Source organism: Sceloporus undulatus, chromosome 4 (assembly GCF_019175285.1).
Source record: "Sceloporus undulatus isolate JIND9_A2432 ecotype Alabama chromosome 4, SceUnd_v1.1, whole genome shotgun sequence".
NCBI lineage: Eukaryota > Metazoa > Chordata > Lepidosauria > Squamata > Phrynosomatidae > Sceloporus > Sceloporus undulatus.
The window spans coordinates 43,675,138-43,698,735 of NC_056525.1; the positions used below are offsets into that span (position 1 = coordinate 43,675,138).

The 23,598-nt window shown below is 40.4% G+C and overlaps 2 protein-coding genes across 2 annotated transcripts in view; both read left to right on the plus strand.

The window, feature by feature from the left end:
• The window catches only part of LOC121929749 (arf-GAP with SH3 domain, ANK repeat and PH domain-containing protein 1-like), a 49,484-nt gene extending 39,506 nt beyond the window's left edge, over positions 1-9,978 (plus strand). Inside the window, exons 23-28 of the mRNA XM_042465627.1 lie at positions 451-612; positions 2,606-2,669; positions 3,002-3,048; positions 6,373-6,500; positions 7,670-7,792; positions 8,316-9,978. Of these exons, the coding sequence (XP_042321561.1) occupies positions 451-612; positions 2,606-2,669; positions 3,002-3,048; positions 6,373-6,500; positions 7,670-7,792; positions 8,316-8,390 (599 nt within the window). The 3' untranslated portion in view covers positions 8,391-9,978. The remainder of the gene's footprint in view (positions 1-450; positions 613-2,605; positions 2,670-3,001; positions 3,049-6,372; positions 6,501-7,669; positions 7,793-8,315) is intronic.
• An 853-nt stretch (positions 9,979-10,831) lies between these two features.
• On the plus strand, positions 10,832-23,366 carry C4H20orf173 (chromosome 4 C20orf173 homolog). The gene is made up of 7 exons (XM_042465639.1): positions 10,832-12,336; positions 15,945-16,293; positions 18,556-18,746; positions 19,656-19,835; positions 20,357-20,402; positions 21,498-21,617; positions 23,056-23,366. The coding sequence occupies exons 2-7, from the start codon at positions 16,012-16,014 to the stop codon at positions 23,221-23,223; spliced, it is 987 nt and encodes a 328-aa protein (XP_042321573.1). The 5' UTR covers positions 10,832-12,336; positions 15,945-16,011; the 3' UTR covers positions 23,224-23,366.
• Positions 23,367-23,598: the final 232 nt, after the last annotated feature.

A 23,598-nucleotide genomic window follows, 5' to 3' on the forward strand; every position in this document is an offset into this window, starting at 1 on the left:
GTACAAATGAATAATTAGAAAAGGAAGCAGCTTCAGTCTGCCCTTCAGTGTCTAGAATCCTTTGCCTTACAACAGATTTTGCTTGATCTAGACCTAGCATTAGAATGGTATTACTAGAAAGTCCAAGAAGGCTCCGTTTCTTTTGGATAGCTGTTACCCAAGAAAATTTATAGTTGTCTACCAGTATTAACTGGGACAGTCCGCCAGGGCTATTATGTATTTTTAACCCAATAAAATAAAGATGTTTATCTACAAACGGGATTCGATTTTACTGACTCCTGCTTCCCTTCGTAACATGGCATTAGACACACAGTGGGCAACCTGAAATATACTCCTCAGAAACTTTGTTTGGACTCTTTCAAGTGTGATCATATTGTTGTAAAGTCCTAACTGGGCTCCATATAACAGTTGGGCTCGAGCTTATTACGTATTACTGAATTTATTTTTCAGCTCCTAATTTCCCTCCTCCACTGCCCCCATCCAGCCGGTCTGTTTTCTCTGAAGACACAACTGCTAGAAAGGTCCTGCCTCCACCTCTAACAATTCGACATAAGCGGACTTCCTCAGAGCCTTCCCCTTGGACACCATTGGATCACACTAGCCCAACTGAAGGTAAAAGGAACTCATTTTGTCAGTTGAGTCCTAGAGAGTGCTGCAATGTTTGATCCTGATCATAAAGTGTAGGCACATATTAACATATTTTATGCTGAGGCAGCCGCTGCTGCCTGGGAGGATTCCGGGAGTTGTAGTCCAAAAAGGTAAGCTCTGTCCAGTACTTTCTGCTCAGTGGTAAGCAGTACAGTACCCCAAAATCTCAGAAGCCCCAAAACTTGGGTTTTTGTGCATATGGAGTCTGCTTTGTTATATGACTTTCCTGTGTTTACCACGTGGGTGGACAAACTGTGGTCCTCTAGATGTTGTTGAACAATTGATATAATACTTCAAAAGTAGCAATGCTTGGTGAGGTGATGGGAATAGCAATCCAACAATATCTGGAGGTGAAGGACCATATGTCATCTACTCTGAATTTAGGGCAAGGTTTGTTTCAGATAAAGAGCTCTCACATCTAGAAAGTTCCCATTGCATTTACCTAACCGTATGCTATGCAACAAGCACAGTAGCAATGGATTCTGGTTGTGTCACATTTCTGGGGTAAAATCCTGCAATCTGAATGCCTAGAAAATTAAATATCTTCACAGGAAGATGGCACTGAAGACATGGAATCTATGTGCTATATTTTAGGAAAAAAACATTTCTTTGCACACAAATATTGTTTGTGTGGGAAGGAGTTTAAGACAGCTTTTAATTAACTTTTGCATGTAAGCTGAGCCAGGATGTGGTGAGTCACAAATACCAATTTGCCAAACCATTTTACAAGTTCAGTCTACCACACTAAATTCTTCATACAGGAGGACTGTAGCACAGTAACTATTTTCTTTTAAAACTGTCATGTGTATCAGTCGTGGGTGTGCATGTGTTTTAAGTCACCTGTCTGTTGATTTATAGAGCTCTCTTATTTCATACATTGAAACAATATGTAACTGAATTTTCTTTATGTGATCCGTAGTCGTAGGATCTCAAAGGCATTTCTAAGGGACTCAGAATGGAGAGGGAAGATATGTATAGTTTCTCTCTCTTGTGAGAAAGGAAATAATCTGCATTCTGTTAGAGGTACTAACAACATTTAATACTGAAGAGTCAAGAATGCCTCAAAGTAATGTATGCAAAGATATAGCTGTGTTAGTCTGTAGAATCAGTACGTAAAGATATCTTGTAGCACCTTTGAGACTAACTGAAAGAAAGAAATTGGCAGCATGAGCTTTCATAGACTTCAGTCTACTTCCTCAGATGCATTTGTCTACAAAAGCTAATGCTACCAATAACTTTCTTTCAGTTAGTCTCAAAGGTGCTACAAGATCTCTCTACGTACTCAAAGTAATATTGTTAGATAGTTTGAGTGGCCCAAAGGATCCTACTCCCTTGTCTACTTATCCTTACCTTTCTGTGATAAACAGATACTTTTATGAATGTCTTTCTAATTTTTTCCTTCTCACCAGCTCTTCTCTAGAATAAAGCTAGATTAGTATCCTGAATAACCATTCTATCTTGGAATGGAGTTCTTATAATAAATCCTTCAGTTTGCTCTTCCAAGTCATTGGGATCTTTCCTCTTTAACCTGCCTATCCTGCTGCTGCACACACTCTGATCTTACATGAAGATCAGAGGCCTTTTCCAGGTTAGCTAGATAATCGGAATGGAATACACCTATCCTGAATGCAGTGCTCACTCACTCCCATTAGGTTTAACCATCTTAATATAGTGGCAAACTATTCCAATTTGGTCTTTACTACTCTAGTGCTTTATTTCTGAATACTTGAATATATTGAGAGGTCATTTCAGAATCTCTTGGCTTAATCCTCCTACTGAAGGATTTCCAAAAGCTTGTGTGTATAAATCTGAGGTATTTTAAAATGATGAGAAAACTGACAAACTGAAATTGGAATTCATGTCTTCACCACATCAAAAGGATTGTTTTAGACTGAATACTCTGATCAGATTTCTGCTTATAAACAAAACAAATAGCTTTGTCTTTGTCTTCCATTAGACTCCAAGTCTTTCTCCCTTCCAAGACGTTGCTCTCCAGAAGGAGCCTCTCCTAGGAGTTTGAGGTAAAGATATAATGCATTTGTCTGTGACATATTACTGGGTGCCTGCTGCTGCTGTCCTATTCTTTGTTTTGAAATATGGTTTACTCTCTCTGTCTATACATCTTGCTCAAGGGTAGAGAATGAGTATGCTCACATGTGAGGCTTAAATCCATCCTCATAGTAACATGATTGTAAAACTTAAATTTGTAAAAATTACAAATTACAGCTGCCTTCTACTATCCAGTCAGATGGTATAAGTATCTTCTTGGAAAATGTTATTCAGAAACCCCCAAGAGGGAATATATGATCCTTTAAGATTAATGAACTCTCCCGTCTCATGTTATTTCCTTCAGTTCTGGGTCTTCTGAAACCCCTGAGGCAGTGGATTCCTGGCAGCCAGGTAAGATTGTTTCTATTAAACTTACCACACAGTTGTAGCTAAGGTTTCACATATCACCATGAGTGCATTAAGGTAGCACTTGTATTGCAGAGAAATGGCCTTTTCCTAGCACTCAGAATTGCAGCATTTTCTTGCTGGAAAAAATGCCCCCTGAAATTATTTCCTTGTGTACATGAGCGCTGTGTGACTTTTTAGTCATATGATTGTCATGTCTAGTGTCCATGATAGCACCAGGGACAAGGAGTGGCAAAACTCCTCTCATACTATTTTAAAAGATTTTTGTGTTTTTGTGTTGTTGGTTTCCACTGGAATGGGACATCCAGTGGAAAAACACAAGGCACGCTCTCTCGGCCTCAGGCTAGCAATAGTAACCCCTCCTCTGATTAAACTGGCCAAGAAAACTCCATGATAGTTTCACCTTAGGGTTGCCATAAGTTGGAAACAACTTGAAAGCACCATACACACAAGTCAAGCTACCTCAGCCTCAGAGGATGGCAATGGAAATCCCTCCCTGATGAAGCTTGTCCCATGATAGTTTCACCTTAGAGTTGCCAGGAACTGGCGCTCGGAAGGGAGTATGCTCTGGACCCATAAGTTGGAAACAACTTGGAGGCACACAATAGAAGCAACAACAATAAGCATAATAAAGCACAGAAGGCACAGCACAATAACAAAAAGAAAGAGAGCCAGTGGTTTGAGTGTGCAACTCTGGAGACCAGGGCTGAAATCCCAACTTGGCCATGAAACCCACTGGGAGACTTTGGGCAAGTCACACTCTCTCAGTCTCAGAGAAAGGCAATGGCAAACCTCCTCTGAAGAAATCTTGCCAAGAAAACCCCACAGATAGCCTTATTATATCTCACAAAACAGTTCCCAGAATTCCAGAGTATGCAAAGTGTGGGCCTTCCAGCCAGAAGGAACAGGGCTTCCACTCAGAAGGGCCACACACCGCCCCTACCTGTCATGGTTTGGTTTTCCACAGGAGAACCAGGCTGCAGTAAGGAGCTGGCCTGGCCATGCATGCCTCCCCACCCCTCCTTGCCGTGGCCTGGTTTTCCCAAGGCAAACCAAGCTGCGACAAGGAGCTGGGCCAAGTACACATGTCCCCCCTCCTACTTGCTGTGGCCTCCGCATGCCCTCGGAGACGGTTTAGTGTGCCAGAGAGGGCACGTGTGCCACAGGTTCACTGCTATGGCTCTAGGGAGTATTCAAACTTCATTTTTTTAGCAGAACAATGCAAATGATGTCACTCATGCATTCCAGGTTTGTTATTCACACTATGGAACTGCATTTATGCACATTTCGGTGAGTTCAGTTGCTCACATGTGCAAGCACTTGAATAAACATGGAGTCAACAATGTGAATGTATTTGAAATGCTTTCAAAGCATGCAAAGTTTAATCCTGAATTATCTTGGATCCATTCGCATCAATTATTCACATAGTCAGTGATGCAAATCTTTTTTTAAAATCTGGGAAGAAAACCTGGTATAGATTATCCCAGGTTAAGTGGGGTTTTTGGCAGCCCCCCAAAAAAACTTAACCAGGTGCATTTGGGATACATGTGAACATTCAACCTGGATTCGTCCTGGATTATTTTCACTATCTGAATAGGGCCTAAGAAACCCAATAACTCTTCCACTTATTATTCTCAAGCCACCAGGACTGAACTTCCCATTTGGCAGAGTGAGGCAGGAATGATAGATTGTGCCACTCCCCTGACCAAGGGCTTTGCTATTGCTACTGCTCCAGGGAGCCTCTCCCTCCAAAGCTATATAGGCTCTTAATCACCCACTCTGAGGAGCCCTTAAGGCCAGACCTTATGTCTGGGGTGGCATTATAAACTGCCTGGGTCAGCACCTGGCATGCCCACATTTGAGGTTTAGATGGCTTTGAGGAGAGCAGTTGCTTTGTGTGGCTGGCATTGCTGTTTGCAGAAGATGGCAACAGTGGCAAGGAAAGCTGACAAGGAGGAAGGTGAGATGAGAAAAGAGGAGGTGGAGAAGCAGGAAAAGGAAAGGTAAGCAGTGAAAAAGACTCAGCAAGTGAGGCGGAGGAAAGGGAGAAGAGCCTGTGTGGCAAGAAGAGAGTAGCATGAAAGTGAGGTATGGAAGAAGCAGTGATTATTGGAGGGCAGAGTATTTTGAGTCCTGCCTGAAAGAGTGGTAGAGCTTTTCTGCTGTTGTCAGCAACTGGTATTCTGAGATTTGAAACCTCTGATCCTGGAGCCTTCAACTGATAGTGTTATCCTCCATGCATTTGTTTTTCTTTTAAAGCCTTCTAAATGGGTTGTTGTTGTTGTTGTGTGCCTTTCCAACTTATGACAACCCTAAGGCAAACCTATGATAGGGTTTCTTGGCAAGTTTCTCCAGAGCAGTGGTTCCCAAACTGTGGGTCGGGACCCCTTTGGGGGTTGAATTATCCTTTCAAGGGGGTCGCCTAAGACCATTGGAAAACACCTATTTAATTACAGTTATGAAGTAGCAATGAAAATAATTTCATGGGTTTGGGTCACCACAACATGAGGAACTGTATTAAAGGGTCGCAGAATCTGAGGCTAAGAGAGTGTGACTTGCCTAAGGTCACCCATTGAGTTTACATGGCTGATCCAGGATTTGAACCCTGGTCTCCAGAGTCCTAGCCCAATGCTCAAACCACTACACCACTCTGGCTCTGCTCCAAATGGGTAGCCATCATCATTTTTATAGCAGTGAATTCTATAACTTAACTATGCTTTATGTGAAGAAGTATTTATCACCTCCACCAAGAGCAATTTTCTTGTGCTCTAATGGGTTGCGGTGACCCATTTTAAACCAAGCCACCCTGCAGTACTTGGCATTATGACAAGGATAGCTCTCAACAATATATTTTTGTTGGGAAAATTCATTCAGTTATGTACCTCACCCAGCCAAATATGAGCATTGCAGCTAAGCTGAAAGGAAACAGGAACCCTGGGGCAGTAATGGGATCCAAATAATCACCGCTCCTAATCCAAACATCTCAGCCCTCAAACCCTGCAAGTCCTGAATCCTCTGTGCCACTGGCTATAAACTTTGCTCATGGGCTGCTCATGAACTTTGGACTGCTTTTTTCTGTAATATCTTTTTGTTCTTTGGTAAGTTGAACTGACTTTTTTGTCTATGAAGGCAGTGGTTTTCCTCTTTTTCAGAACACCATCAGTGATGTAGCAGCAAGAGATAGCCATTTGAAGGGTTGTTAAAAATGGGGAGGAACAGGCCAGTGAATGCTTTTGAACAAAGCTACAAACACAAAGACTGTCTTCTGAAAGCATCTACAATGTGGCCTGACATTTGTTTGTATTGCAGCTGCTTCGAACGAAGAGGACATATCTTTTGAGCCAAATCAATTCACAACAGAGAGTCAGTGGTCTTCTCCCCACACACCTGAATCATCGGATGATGTCCCACCACCACTACCAAAAAGGGGACATTCAGTGAGTTCTTTGTACAGTATATTTCTCAACTAAGTGCTTCCTTTCCTCCTGTTTATTTTAGTGTGGCATTCAGTAAGAGTGCTGTTCATAGACTGAAGCTGTCTCTCTCCCCAAGATGAAATCTAAAATATTTAAAACATGAAGCAGATTTTGAGGAATGAGAGGCTGTCTATGTATTGCTTTCAACATATAAATGAATATACCCACGATGTTGAATTCCATACACACCTTACTGGGCTTGCCATAGAATCAGAATTCACCAAGTGAGCTAGAGCAAGCTGGTAATAATTTTCCTATTCTTCTCAGTGACTTCTATTGGTCATTACTGGTTTAGAGGTGTTGAAACTAATTGTATGAATTCCCTCATCTCACAATGTGAGGTCTGTTTCACTATATGGCTGGGATATCATACATTAAATACATATCAGTTGCCTTGTGCTATTTTGATTGGCTAGCTAGGAGTGGCCAAGACCACAAAAAAATCCACAAATTCTTTCATTTCTTTTATTAATACACAGTCGGCCCTTCTTATACATGGATTTTTTATACACGGATTCAAGCATCCACGGTTTGAAAATGTTCCAAAAAAGTGTAAATTTCGAAGGAGCCCTGGTGGCGCAGTGGTTAAATGCCTGTACTGCAGCCATTCACTCGAAACCACAAGGTTGCGAGTTCAAGACCAGCAAAAGGGCCCAAGCTCGACTCAGGCTTGCATCCTTTCGAGGAGGAAGCTAAAATGAGTACCCAGACTGTTGGGGGCAAATTAGCTTACTTGCTAATTAGCTTACTTGCTGTTCACCGCTATGATCTTTGGAATAGCGGTATATAAATAAAACAAATTATTATTATTATTATTATTATTATTATTAAATATCTAACCTAGATTTTCCATTTTTTTTATAAGGAACACCATTTTGCTATGCCATTATTTTTAATGGGACTTGAGCATTCATGCATTTTGTTATCCATGGGGGATCTTGGAACCAAACCCCAGCGTATAACAAGGGTCCACTGTACATATATCATCCCATTCATTAAACATTCCTTAATTTCTGAGCATTTCTTTCTTGCCAAAAAACCTGTACTTGTGTAAGAAACAAGCACTTCCACGTGAGCTACATTATCCTTCTGTGCAAGCTTGACAATGATTTGTGGTGCTTATTTTTTAGACTAAATCTTGTCTGCGTCGTGTCAAAGCACTTTTTGACTGCCAGGCTGACCATGAAGATGAGTTAACCTTCCAGGCTGGAGAGATCATTGTAGTAGATGGCCAGGAGGATTCCAATTGGTGGGTAAGTCATTATCAGAGCTCCTACCAGGTGAGGAGTTTCTTCTCTCTGCACTGCACCTATCAAAGAACTCTATAGTGGGGACCCTTCTTTGTCAGAATAAGTTCCCATGGTAGCAGCCTGAACACTGGGTGTCTGGATATATCCATCCTTTTTCTTTTTACAGTAATAGTTCTGATCAACATTTAAAATCCCCACAGTGCCCTGGATGCTGTGTTGGGGGCACTGTGGGAATATAAACAATAGCAGCTAAACCCACTTAACCAAAACTGCTCAGCCCAGAAAATTAATAAATTAATTAAAAGAAGGGTGAGCATCATAGACTGGCTTTGCCATGGCACTCAGACTCTCACAGCTGTTCAGTAATGCTGGGTGATCCCACACTTATGGAGAATGAGAGGATCAGAAACACAGTAATTGTGCGGTTCTTCAGGATTTGTCATCATTGTGGATTGCATCCTTTATTTTTCTCAATTTAAATGACATTATGTTCCATTATCATTATCGTTGTTGTTGTTGTTTCCAGTGTGGCCGGATTGAAGGACAGCCTGACAGGAAAGGTGTCTTCCCAGCATCGTTTGTTTACATACTGCATGAGTAAAAGGCAGAGAAGATGAAATAATATACATAGACTTCTTGAGACTTGAAACTTCTATAATGTACCCCTCACATGTACTACTCTTCAGTTAACAGCCTGTAAGATAGTGTGCTGGACCAGGAACTGAGCTCATTGTTGCTGAAATGTTATCACATGGTGCAATCCACATCCTGTTCAAATCATTGGTCAAATATCCACTGATCTGAATAGAAGAGAATTGTACCAAAAGTGTGTTGCATGCTGTCTGATGAATTCACTGGCCTCCTTCACTTACATTAACAGCAACATAGGAACTTTTTCTCTGTACTTTGATCCCTCACTGCTGTGGTATGTATATGAATATTAGATGTATATCCATGGGGCTAATTACATATTGTGATGGTTCTCATCCAGTTTTGATCCAGCTGTAAGGGTGGTCAGTTTCCCAGGTGGAAAGACCTCTTTGATTGAACCAATCTGTGTGGTTATTTTTATGCACACTCAAAGAAGCATGGCATTGAATCACAGTTAAGCACATATGAATGGGATCCTATTTCTCTCTATGGAAAAGTGTACCCCTTTTCTCATTACATTACTCCTTTCACTGGACAGGAAGATGGGTTGAACACATCTTCAACAATATATGCAAAGGGCAACATTTTTACTTAGAACTATGAGTGGAACGGACTAGAGACCTGTGATTTTCACCTGCCTGCTGGTGACGTGGATCACGTCCAACCATCCTATTCTGTGCCAGAGGGAGAATAGGAATGAAACAAGGTACATGATAAGATAGTACCTGTTGATCTTATAGTTCCTGGTGACAGAAACAAGTGAGAACATAGTAAATACCTAGGAATACATAGCATCTCCTCAGTTACCTCCCCTGTATTCATGAACAATCTGACTTTGACAAACATTGTTTCTGAATTTCAAAATAGAACCCAGCCAATCCCTGAAGCAAAACCCATCTCTTGTCTTCACAGCCATGTCTGCTTCAGGCACTTAGGTATTTTCTCGTTTTCCAGAAGAATCCCCACCCTTCTGTGGGGAAAGAGGACTTCTTGTAACCAGATGCTGGTGTGTAACACATAGTTCAAATATCAGGAGAGGGAAAGTTCCACAGAATCTATTCCTTTTTCCTTTCCTCGCAATGTATCCAGTTCTGTAGTCATTTAGACTATCATACATACACCAACTAAAAGTGTTCTAAATTTTCACCCAGATTTAAAACTTTTATTATCTGGTATTGTCTGACTTCTTAGCTTTGTTTTAGCCCCAGACACCACCGTAGGGCAGTTTTTATACCAGTTGCTATTCAGACCAGTAAAGCCCATCTACCAAACAGAAATAAGTACATTTTATCAAATAAGACCTTAACAGTATTTTGGGTAATGGCATTTATATTTACCTAGTTTTACTAGGAATACCCCCTGTGCTGGTTACTTTATAAGCATATGTGACTGGCCAAATTCTCAAATATCTCTTTTTTTCCCTGGATAAGATTCTTGCACATAAAAAATATTTTGTAACCCTAAACTGTGTGATTATGCTGTTCGTTTTCTAGTTCATCCTAAAAAAAACCTTCTTTGGATTAAAAATGCTGCCCTAACAATGCCATCCTTATATAAGTATGTTAGAAAACTACTGTTTTCATTTCTTGAAATTCTTCTATGTGCCTGAAAGTATCTCTGGTTTTTTTCCTCTAGATGAATACTCATTTTGTTTTTCATTCTGTTTTGGTCTTGGGTGATTCAAGTCTCTAATTGCCTATGGGTAACACATTTTTCCTGTGGTATGTGCAATCTAAGAACAGATTGATTTTGAAAGGTGAAGTTGGAAAGCTGTTTTTTTTTAAGGTTAATAGGAAATCACACAGTGACCAGTTGATTGTCTTGTGACACCCACAAACAGGACACAAGTATGACTGCACCCCCCCATCTGTTCATGATCTTCAACAATTTATATATAGCGTCTGCTACTGAAAGTGATATATATCCATCATGACTAGTAGCCACTGAACTCCCCATCCTCCATGATAACAGCTAGATAATGGAATACCATGGTGTGCTTTGAAAACCTGGAAAGACATGTAGAAAGAATAAAAAATTCACATGTCTGTAGCTTAAATATAAATATATTGTATTATTTGAGGAACTACATAAATTTAACAGTTTTCCATGTTAAATAATCCTTGTTAGTAAGATATGGGATGAGGTGGCTTAGCGGTTAAGACGCTGACTCTGATGGTTGCAAGGTTGGCAGATCAGCAGTTTGAGACCCAAGTGCTGTGTGATAGAGCTCCTGTCTCTACTCCCAGATTCTGCCAACCTAGCTGTTCAAAAGCATATAAAAATGCAAATAGATAAATAGGTACCACTTTGATGGGAAGGTAATAGTGTTCCATGAAGTCATGCTGGCCACATGACCACTGAATCGTCTTTGAAACACTGGCTCCCTCAGCTTAGGAATGGAGATAAGCACCACCCCCTACAGTCAGAAACGTGACAATCATGCCAAAGGGGAAACCTTTACTTTTGCCTTTAGCAAGATCTAGTTCCAAACAGGGACTCCAGATGTTTATGACTTCTGTGACCCATGGACCCCCATCATTGGCCATATTAGTCGTGATTGATGGGAAGCCACATGCATTACTGAGCAGGCACTAGGATAGGGAGGGCTGCTATGAAATGTTAACATGGTACCAACAGACTGTTGTAATGTGTACAATACTTGGAAGAAATCAATGCACAGATCATATGAATTGCACTTAAGGGTTTCATTTGTACATTCATTCACTGACATGCCACATTTCAGAGCAAGCAATTCATTTAAAAAAAAAAAGAAAGAAAGTGTTAATGGAGTCCATTATTTAACAGGTGGTAAATTTTCACCAGTTCTCCCCACTTTCATGCTTCTCAGAACCACCTACAACTCTTTTGGAGGCTTCCCCCTCAAGGGGGAAACAGGGAAAATTGACTCTCCATTTTCTCTGGCAGGTGCAAGCTATGACAGCAAAATTATACTTAAGAGTAGTTCAAACCCATATTAACTAAAGCAGCTAAAAATAAAACCATTAGTTGAAATACAGGGTCCTAATTCATAGTAGTTTCTGGCAAATTGACTGTGCACCTTAGAATGCATCCCACATTCCTCTGTAGCTGCATATTTCAGCAGAAGACTATCAGAAGACTAGCAGTAGGAAAGGGATGGATGTCCAGCATAGCTGATAATTTCTAAGGAACTCTGGGGTTGTTCTCAACAGAATGTGAAAACCTATCCAACACTAGAGGCTGTGGTACAATTAGGTAAATTGAGTATCTGGACTTAATGAACATGCACTGTTTAGATGGAAATATGCATTATTTCACTTACTTCAAAATGTGCTAAGCTACATTTTCCTGATTCTCGTGAGTGGGACTCTGGCGTTCTTCCCCAAAGTTTTGCCTGAATAGTATCACTGTGCCTACGCTCCCTCCAAGGTGCTTGGAATATGTTTGGAGCAAAATGGCTGTGACTCACCCAGTCAGATTTACAGTAACTGAAGAACGGAGCCTGGAAAGACATTGTGGCGAACTGCTATCTTAATCACATACCGTCTGTTTTGATGTGTCACATCTGCAAATACATATGGGAAGCCACTGCTGACTAGGCTGCAGAAAAACGGATCCTTTCTATACCTTAAACAAGGCAGTTTGGTTTTAAAAATGTGTATCCTGTGACTGACTGTCTTGTGGTTGCTGTTGGGTGTTAACTTCCTTTTAGTTTTGCAAGGTTCCTGTTCAAAATGAGGATGTCAGTATGAGCCATTTTGAGCGCACAGCCATGCAAGGATTGTAATTCTTCCATCAGAATATTATCTTCAACGAAGGAAGGATACACGATTCACACAGGAAGGGAGGTACAGTTCATCTGCCTGCCTTTTCAACCTGTCTTTTCAACTCAGATGGTGCTGTCTTATCTGAGTAAGGTAAGCACTCATGGGCAGCACTATGACAAGACATTTTTAGAGCTTCTAGCGAGGGTCTGTGACTGTTTGTACCCGTGTTTGATGCATGTCATCTGTCATGCACATCTGTTTCATGTCACCGGACTTGCACATCTGTCTGTGGCTTCTATACATACACCCAAACTGAATTTTCTGGGCTAATCCTGCTCTAATGTGGGTTTCCAAGCTACTGTAAATGTCACATTATGTCCCTCAGCAATGTTGTTTATGTAACATGGTGGCAGATTAACCCTTGTTCTTTGAACATACATTAATTTTGAGAATGCAGGAGTGAAGTTTTTGAATTTCAACTGAGACAGTTTGAATTATAAGTCAAATTGGGTGAAAGAGCCAATAATGTAAGTTTTGTGTGTGAAAAACTTGTTCTGACCCACTGAGTTATCATGTTAATCTGGTGGTTTACAAAGGACAATCAAATCTTCCACTTGCTACACCACATTTTTGCCTTGCAATTTTTCATAATTTAATTTGGTCACAATATGGAATTGCTGTGCCATAAGGATGTCTCAGACAGATATAGAGTGAAAAGTGCTCTGTGTGTATTTTTACTTCTTGAAATAAACTATTACACTATTGCATCATTCTTAGAGCCAGTGTGGTGTAGCTGTTTTGAATGTTGGACTAGAACTCTGAGAAACCAGGGTTCAAATGCCCAATCAGCTATGGATTATCTTGTGCAAGTCACACTCTCACAGCCTCAGAAGAAGGCAACAGCAAATCCCTTCTGAACAAATCTTGCCAAGAAAATCCTCTGATAGGTTCATCTTAAGGTTGCTATAAATAGGAATCAACTTCAAGACACACAACAACAATTGAATGCTACCAGATTCCAATTGCAAAAGGTTTAGGCTTTCTTCAGTGTTCAGGCAGCTTATTTGATGTCTTCCTCCATTACATGGGTTATATTGAAACAACACTGAAAAATCCATGAGGTCTCCTTTAATATTAATTGACTAACTCTCTGTGGTTCATCTATGAAATTTTTACTAGTTATGTAAAAGATTTTGGTGGATAAACAGAAAAGGGAAAAAAGAGTGAAGTTAGTCCAAATAGAAAATGACTTTGCATTTAACATGCAGTGGAGTGTGTGGGGTAGTGGAGGAAATAAATGTTAATTATGAGAGATGCAGTAGGTGACATGGGAGAGAGTTTAACCCTTCCCTCGCCTGCCTTTAGTTCTAGAGAAACTGCAACTGGCATTTTTGTGGCACTTTCAAGATCTTAGGGCAGTAATCTATATCCTCATTCTACAAGAAATGGAGAAGCATATTTTTCCAAGTGAGTCATTTGGAAAACAGTTTTTATAATGACTTCTGAGCAGTGAGGAAGAGCTCCCTCATGGTCTGGGTGCAGCTCTACTCTCTTAGAAGAAGAGGAGTTTCACTTCAGCTACTTCTGCTAGGTGTGGTTGCACAGTGTTTATCATACAAGTGAGCTTGCATACTTTCAATTGGATGCACAGATGTCTGGAGTAGCGGTCAAAGCAGCATTCACATTGGCATGGAGTCTTATTCTGCGTAATGGAAAATAAGAACCTGAGGAAAGTCCTACTAAATCTGACCAAAGATTTATCTAGCTTAGCACTCTGTTCCCACAGTGGCCAATCAGATGCTCAGTGGGAGCCCACAAACCCACATAAAATCCCTCTGCTCAGAAACTGGCATGCAGCTTATACCAGGAAGTGGGGCAAGTTGGTTTGGAAGATGGATTGGAAATCACAAAGACTGCTACCAGGTGCAGAGAAGCAGGGCTGGTCCCACCATAGCCAGAAGAAAGTAGAGGTCAGGAATCCTGACCGTGAAAGTAAGGTTCTGGGAGAGAAAATTGTGTGGGCCATGCAGCTTGCCCATAATCCAGGTCTTAGCTTGCTTGCACCTTCAAGTGTAGTGGAGGATACTGTCCTCTCGCCAGTGTTGCCCTAAGATTTCATCTGCCAGCTTGGGTGGGGGTGGGGAAGAGACACACCATCTTCACCGCAGGCAGAAAAATGTCTTGAGTCAGTCCTGCTGGGCAGCAGCAAAAGAAGAGCAGCAACTGTGATTTTCCTCCCTTCTCCAAGGTATGTTTATATTTGCTGAGAGACAATTAATGCATGGGAAACAGTTCCTAATCTGTCAGCCCTTCCTTGCCTCCTCCTCAAACCAACCCCCGTCCCCACTTGCCTACAGGAATGGAGCACGGCACAGCCTCCTTTCTCTGTGCCCAGGGATACAAACTGATGACCCACCTGCCAAAGATGCATGTTTCTCTCTCCCTTCTACTTCATCCCTTTTCTTTTCTTTATGCTTGTCTCACCGTTTTCCTTATACCTTTTTTCCCGCTTTCTTCTTTGGCAGCTGCAGCCCAGTCTGATGTATGTTTAATAAATCTGGCTAAAATCAATAGAGTCAACTCATTGCTAAGGGCACACAGAGTGCTGCTTCTTTAATTATGTATATATCTGTATCTCTTGTTTCTCTAAATACATTCATTCTTTTATCCCTCCTTTCCCTTCTTCTCTTAATTTTTTAAATTACATATTTGGCTCCCTTCTTCTCTTAATTTTGTGTTTTGTTCTTTCAATAGCCTCTTTTTCCCATCTGATTTTTAAAATCAGAAGTTAGACTTGCTGAGTTTAGTAGTACTCACTCCCAGATAAATGTACATAGGATGAGAAAAAATATGAGTGCATTTAATCAATCCTGCATACCTTTATGAGTAATGGCATGACAACCACTACTAAATAAGAGAAAGCTGTATGAGTATGGCTATGGACACCTATATAATATCCTATTGTTATATTTTAAAGACAAAAGCACTGCCTCCAATGCCAAGGAGGACTAAAGACATCCTAAAACAGTGCTTACAAGCCCCGTTTCTGTCAAATGCCTCAGAAAATTATTTGTGGTTGATCGTTTCAAAGGTCACCAGGAAGTCCAACACTGTCCAGATTTCTGGCTAGGATCTGCCACTGAGGTGAGTGAAGTATTCTCTTCTCCATTGCCAGGCTTGAATCCTGGTTAGTTGCTTGGAAATTATATTAAGGTACAAATCACACATGTCATAGCTGTAGAAAATGAATCTGACTTTAGGCACTTTGTTTCCTGTTGTACCTTTCAGGTATTGAAAAATACCATGTGTATTTTTAACAAGAATTATTGATATACTTATTTGTGTCTGACAAATGGTAGTACAGTATATGATAGTATCACCATGCTATATAAGGCATTGCCATCTTATATCTCTAGGGTATGTTGACTCAACACTCCCTGTGTGTTTTAGCCTTCTGAAGATGTGTTATTGTAATGGACGTTCATGCACACACAACATGGGGTGCATGAGATAATGGAGAAAGAATGGCACTTGCTTTGTGAGTTGCTGAGATACTCAGCAAAGAGATACAAAAAAAGGGGGGGCAATCCAATCATCACATTTGAACAGAAGCCCCTTGGAGCATAAAGTTCTATGTGGCCAATAAAGTTATAGCACATCACACAACTGGAAGAGTTAGGTTTTTTTAATGGTTCTGTCTTTAAAATATAACATGTCTAGAAGCACAACAATTATTATTTCCATTACCTCTCTTATAGATTACATCGTATCAAGGCTGGAAGATTTCTTAACTATAAGATGCAAACCAAACAGATGGGATGAAGGATGCTACTCAAGAAAAAGCTGTGGGTCATCTTAGTGCTGTGTCTTTCAGCTTTGCTGTGGAAGATGTACATATGTATATACATGAACCCTTGGCCTCCTTCAGAAAGCTCTGCACAATGGTCATCCATTGATTCCTTTCTAAAGCAAAGAATGTGCAACTGTAACAGGTGCATCAACAATACCCATCAGGACTGGTTTTGTGATCACTATGATGCCTCAGTAAACTGCATGCTAACTCGTGAAACCCAAGAGATCCCCCCAGAGGTTCTGTTTTGGTGGCTGGTGAGTATTGCCTCATTGTGTGGAATTAGACAGAGAATTTCCCCATAAGACAGAACAGATGAAAAGAGTTGTGGTCTCCACATTTCCCCAAATGGTTAAAAGTTCTAGAGCAGTATCACCTACCCCCAAATTGCCAAGTAACCCTACACCCAAACCACTACAAAAGTGCAACAAAACACAGTGGTTTGGCTATTTGTCTCCTATTTTGTAGCCAACAACTGAAAACTGATTGATTTATTTCAGCTGAAAGAGATGGAAGGCTTAAAAAGGTTCCGAAAAATGAACGGAGATGTATTGTTGGCTGTCCCTATTCAGAGGATTTGGTACATTATTTAACCTGTTGCCTTTTGTATAAAGATGCTAGGGAGCGTTTTATTTTACCCTTAATCAATAATAAAATCTTTTCAAACTCGTTTAGCCTGGAGAAGAGAAGGTTAAGGGTGATATGATAGCCCTGTTTAAATATTTGAGGGGATGTCATATTGAGGAGGGAGCTAGCTTGTTTTCTGCTGCTCCAGAGACTAGGATCCGGAGCAATGGATGCAAGCTGCAGGAAAAGAGATTCCACCTCAACATTAAGAGGAACTTCCTGACAGTAAGGGCTGTTCGACAGTGGAACAAACTCCCTCGAAGTGTAGTGTTCTCCTTCCTTAGAGGTCTTCAAACAGAGGTTGGATGGCCATCTGTCAGGGATGCTTTGATTGTGATTTCCTGCATGGCAGAATGGGGTTGGACTGGATGGCCCTTGTGGTCTCTTCCAACTCTATGATTCTATGATTCTACTTTACCTCCTTATGGACACAGATAAATATGTGACCTGGTGCGTAACATTGTTTGCTCTTGCTGCTAAAAAGACTAGGAAGAAATACATAGCAGAGATTGCTGTTTCCTGTAATGGGGATAACTTGATCTAAAAGGGTCCAACTGCAAATTTTAACATATTCATGTTATCTAAGTTGTACATAATGGTTAATGTTAAACTTTTTCTATCTGATACAATTTGCTGTATATTGTTTTTACATAAATTTTATGTGTATTGTATTATTACTTTGATTTTGCAATGGCCATTGGCCAAAAGCAATAAAGTATGTATGTATGTATGTATGATTTACAGCTAAGCCCAAAAAGTAAATTATTGCTAAATCAATACTAGTGCTACCTATCAAGGATGCAAGCATGGGATAAAAAATGGCCCTTGACCCTGGTACAGTTGCCCACTCATGTTCTCAGCTTTCTCTGCTTTTCTGTATGATTCATTTAAAAGCTCCAGCTTTTCTTTCATTCAATCCTCAAGCACAGAACATTGTGTCTATATTTAGAAGGAACAATGAGGAAAGACTTTTAGCTGTAGTATCTGGCAATCCACTAGAGAAGAAAATGTGTGGAATGACAAACTGATAGAAGCTATTTTGCTCAAAAAGACCTCCTGCACTTTAAAATCATAGAATCACAGAGTTGGAAGAGATCCCAAGTGCCATCCAGTCTAATCCCATTCTGCCACGCAGGAACTCTCAATCAAAGCATACCCCAAAAATGGTCATCTAGCCTCTGTTTAAAGACTTCCTAGGAGGGAGACTCCACACTTTCATAGACTCATGGGAGTTTTTCACACAGCTAAAAAATCTGACTTACCTTTCCCAGTTTGAACCTCTTCCAGGATGCAGATGAATATTATCACTTGCATTTTGGCGCCAATAATCTTCCTGCCTAAAACCCACCTAAAACATGGCTAAAATCCAAGATCAGCTGGCTGACTTGCAAAGTCAGGAAACTCTTGATTTTGCAAATTGGCCGTGCACAGCTTCTAGCCAGGTTTTAGGTGGGAGGCATTATATGTCTGCACATGAATTTGCCCACAATTACTGTCTGCATTATCCACTGAAAGCTCCTGCACTTTTATATATTGGTAACAAAAATAATCAAAAACAGCTTCTTCCATTTGGAAGCATCAGCATTAACCCTGCCTGAACAGTGCTGTCATGTTCAGTATGTTACTGGCAGAGGAAGAATCATTCTCACACAAGGCATTGACCACTCTGGCTAAAAAAATATCGATTTTTTGTTACAATACAATCACTAGTATTGTTTCAGAATGGTTGGCAAACAGTCAGCTGTGCTATCAAAGATACCTGTTTATGAATTCTGCTTAAGCAAGCAATTCTACTGCAGATCAATCTAGCCAAAGTACTGAGCAGGAAAGGTACTATTTGAAAGCAGGGTCTATTGCCCCCCCCCCCAACTTCTTCTTTTTTGCTCCCCTAGAAGCTGCAAAGATCACAGGATGGAAACCAAGTACAGAAGATAATAAAACACCTGTTCGAGATCTGTCCATCTCCCAGTGCTAAAATCCAGGACATTGCCCAGTGTGGAACATGTGCTGTGGTGGGGAATTCTGGGAGGCTGAGAGGTTCTAAATTCGGGGAAAAGATTGACTCTCACCATTTCGTGCTGAGGTAAGTGGAACAGGGCAGATCCCAGCATTGGTGGTGACCCATGGCCTTCAGCCTAAAAGTCTTCTAAAACCGATTGGTTCAGAACTCTGACAAGAGTCTTTTTTTCAGTGGTCAGCAGGAAGAGGGAGGATGGTGGCAGATTAAAAGGAATGGATGAAACAAAAAGAGGAAAAAAAGAGACCCCACTTACCTTCCACTTTGGCCACATCCAGAATGTGACTTCTAATAGATTGCCCTATCCGTTGATTTAAGTCTTGGTATCTGTGTTGGTTCAACAAATTCAAACATGAAGATAAAAATAATGATACAATTATAGTTTAGTTGAGCAAAACATGCATAACAGATTGGAAGTCAGCCTTGTAACAATGGAGGGCATATACAGGCTTAATGTCAGGTGGGATGATGAGTGTTCCTGCAGGTGACTTGTAAAATATGGTGGCCTGGATGTACAGTCGGCCTTTCTTATAAATGGATTTTTTATACACAGATTCAAGCATACATGGTTTGAAAATGTTAAAAAAAAGTATAAATTCCAAATATCAAACCTTGATTTTCCATTTTTTTTAAGGGACACCATTTTGCTATGTCATATTTAATGGGACTTGAGCATCCACGGATTTTGTTATACACAGAGGATCTTGGAACCAAACTCCAGCGTATAACAAGGGTCCACTGTATTCTGATTGTTGTTCCAACTACTTTTTCTAGTTGAATAAATATGGCTACATAAAGAATAACCTTTACAAAAGTGAATATCATTATGGATCATTATGTTGAAAGATAGGAGGTGCCCGAACAAGTCTCTGAAGTAAGTCTCTGAACACGTTTTAGATCAGGCTCTAACTATCTGCAGGTGTCTGCCGATATTTTGTCCATATGCATCTGATTGATTTACTTATGTCCTCCAAGGATCAATACGGCACCAACTGCTGGCTTTGAGGAGGATGTTGGTACAAGAACCACCCACCATTTCATGTACCCAGAGAGTGCTATGAACCTTCATTCTGGTGTCCATCTTGTGCTAGTCCCCTTCAAACCTCTGGATCTCAAATGGCTAGCCAGTGCCTTTTCCTCAGGAGAAATACAGCAGTGAGTACCTTGCCTACTAGACTACAGCATAAAGATCTAGGCAGCAATAAAAAGGCAGCAAGACAATAGGTTTCCATTTATTTTAGTCTTATTTTCTTGTATAAAGTATTAATGACTGTATGTTGATTACATTCTATGGATTTTTCCCCATTAAAAGTGATGAAGAGCAAACTTCCTATGAAAGGAGGTTTATGGTGAATTTCAGTAGGAAAAGTCTCGAGTTGATCCTGGGAACCCTCATCTAAATTACTTGATGTTTACTGCAGGGTCCAGGTAGTGCTGGAATACTTTCCCTCAATGACATAGCTTTGAATTATAGCAAGGTATTTAGAAATACATTCATAGTAGCAGGAAGTCACCAAATCAGTCTCTATTAAATTACAGGTTGACTGCTTTATCCCTGGCAGCCTCCATGTGCCATAGGAGGAAAAGCAAAAAGCTGAAAAACAGCTTTTGACTGAAAGAAGAGGGTAGGAGAATCATAAAATGGTAGTGCTCATATTTTCCCTTTCCTTTCACAGCACATACAGAAGAGTCAAACAATTCATTCAAGCAGATAAAAACAAGGTAAGGAGTGGTTAAAGGCAGCAATATATTCAAAAAGTCCATGTAATGCATCTCTTTTTTTTATTCCTTCAGTTGTTTTTACCTTATGGAGACCTTCCTTCTGAGGCTGACTGAATGTGACTTTGCCCAAGGCCACCAGTGAGTTTCCACGGCTAATCAGGGATTTGAACCCTGGTCTCTAGAGTCCTAACCTAACATTCAAACCACACCATACTGGCTCTTGTAGCTGGATAAAGAGGCCCAGACCCACATCCAAAGACCCAGAACACCATCTGTATCCTGAGTAGAGCAGGAATGTTCAGCTAGTAGCATTAAGGCTTATGTTTTTCCAACTCTGGCTGATATGACTTCGACTGTTTTGTAACTTCCTAACTACTCTTAAGAAATATGTGAAGGAAGATGCTTTCATGTACTAGATTGTTGTTGTTGTTAACTGTCATCAGGTTGACCTCAACCTATGGTGACTCCCTGAATAAGAGACCTTCAACCGTTATCCATGTCCCTGCTTAAGTCTTGTAAACTCAGAACCATGTATAAGATACTCTTTTGCTAATGTATCTTAGCATAAAAGTGTTCTTGAAAAGATCTTGCCTTTTTCACTCTCTCTTCATGTCCCTTTCCTCCATATGTATGTGTATAGGATTCTCATCTCTCACAAAAGGGGGAAACTGCAGAGTTAGAGGTGGGAACAATACAAGTTAAATCCCTCAGTAATTTCCCACAAAGTTATTGAGTCATGTGGGTTGAATTAGTGGGTGGTGACAGTTGGATAGAATTTGGGGGTCCTCCTTCCTAACCAAGAGCAAGAGATATGATCTGAACCCGTTACATGGTGCAGTCCAGCCAAAATCTGGCCTTCCTAAAGCAGAACTGGGAAGCTTTTGGCCCAACATGTTTTGGACCTCCATTTCCACAAGTTAATGGTTAATGGTAAGGGACTGTGGGATCTGCTATGAGAGAAAAAAGTTCTCACCTTCTGGCCTAATGGGACCTGTGTCCCATCCCCAAAACTGCCCCACTATTATAGCTAATGAATGAGAGGATGTGAATCTATTACGAGATCACTTCAGATTTAAATTTCTCCCTATTTCCCAGGTACTAATAATAAACCCTGCCTTCCTGAAATATATCCAGGATAAGTGGACTAAGCATCATGGAAGGTATCCATCCACTGGATTCACTGCCCTCATTTTTGCCATCCATACTTGTACACAGGTAGGTACCACCTACTTAAGACGGAGGTTGTTGCTATTGAGCTGTAAAGCAGTTTAATATCAAACTACTGTACGTCTTGGGTTCCTCCCTTAGGCTATGTTGCAGAAGTAGCTCTTGATTGACAAGAGACAACTCAGAAAGCACACATGAGAGAGTCCCTCAAAAACATAGTACCCACCTCCTTTGAAATTAGAAAGAAAACTGCATTGGCCATAATAGCCAGAATCCTGATGGAGACAAACACTCCTCTAATCTGGATTATTCAGACTCATGGATTTTAAAATTTGTTGTGGAAGGAGGCATTCAGTCAGTACCTCCATGTTCAACAAAAGACCTGCATTTGCAACCAAGGCTGCTTGGTAGTGTCAATGTGTGTCCCCATGCCTGGGCAGTTTCTGCAACTGGGAGAAAACAGCAGCTGTTGTCTTTTCAAATCTCCAGCATATTCTAGAAACTGATCTCTAGGGAAGAGGCAGAAAAGAAGCCCTGCTCTACAACTGTCTGGCAAGATTGCAGCCCTTGTGTTCTGACCACCAAAATACACAATAACAGTGCTATCCACACTTTTCTCAACTTCACTAGACAAAATCAAGTTGGCAGCATGTGGTATATTCAGCAAATTATCAGGGGCTGCGTGACTCTCCATTTGGTGTGAGGCGGATTTGCTTCACCCTTTTGGGTGAAAGAAAAACAGGTTTGCTGTAGATACCACAGAGCTACAATCTGTTATAGGATCAGTCCTGGAGGAAAGCTACATACTAACAAGCTTGCATTATTCTCCAGTTTGTATGTAAAGACCAAATAGATATTACATTATATATGATCACAGCTGCCTGTTTCACATTTGCAAGATATTGGAAAGGGGGAAACCCTCATATGTTTGAAGACTGGATATTAAAACTAAATGACCTAATGATAATGAATAAACTAACAATGATGATTAATGGCAAATTGGAGCAACAATTTCAAAGGAAATGGGAAAAAATTAACAAAATCTGGGATCAGTGATACGAAGGGGAAAAGAACCTTATAAAAACATGTATTATGGCTAGCAATAATATGAAGATAATTGTGAACAAAATGAAAGTTAGCAGATATATATATATATATATATGAAAGTAAACATAATACTGTACTTAGAATAAAATTTCAATCAAAGGCAGGGAGAATATGGGGGAAGGCGAAACATTCTGCCCTGACATAGTTATTCAAGTTTTATTTTTGAATGCAGCATTAGTTTTGTTTTTTGTACCCTTCTCTGATGAAGCCTTTGTATGATATATGAGTATTCAGGGACAAAAAAGAAAAGAGGAAAACTTTGAAAATTATAAGAATGTTGTATTTTAACAAATAAAATTTAAAAAATGCAAGCAAATGTTTCTTGTTTAAAATTACAGAAGTCCATCTGTTGATTTTTCTCTCATGCTTTGTGTGACAGGTCTCTGTGTTTGGTTTTGGTGCAGACAGTGATGGGAATTGGCACCACTACTGGGAAAAGAACCATTATGCTGGAGCATTCCGTAAGACTGGAGTGCATGATGCCAATTTTGAACTTGGACTCATTGAACGACTTGCAACTGAGGGCAAAGTATTATTTTACAAATAGCTTGCTTCAGTGCCTTGCAGTCTCTGTGTTCCATGCAGGGGCATTTTTTTTTAGGAGGAGTGAATTGTACACACTACATTGGATTAAACTGCAACAGAGGGTGAATCTTATTGTATCTAATAAATATGGTAATTAGGAACGTATATAAACATAACACACAGAGACACATATATTGTACTATGGATGTTCCATGTGATGACTTATTTACTGGCTTCGGAGAAAAGAGAGAAACTGGAGGGGGTTCTTGTACCTAAGCATCTTAGGTATTTCTGATTACTCTAAATTTGAGGTTCTGTGATCTTCAGAGCACTGGTGGTCTCTGAGTTCAAGTTAGGTGATCAAATGTACACCAGTTTAGAATATCTGTATTTGGCC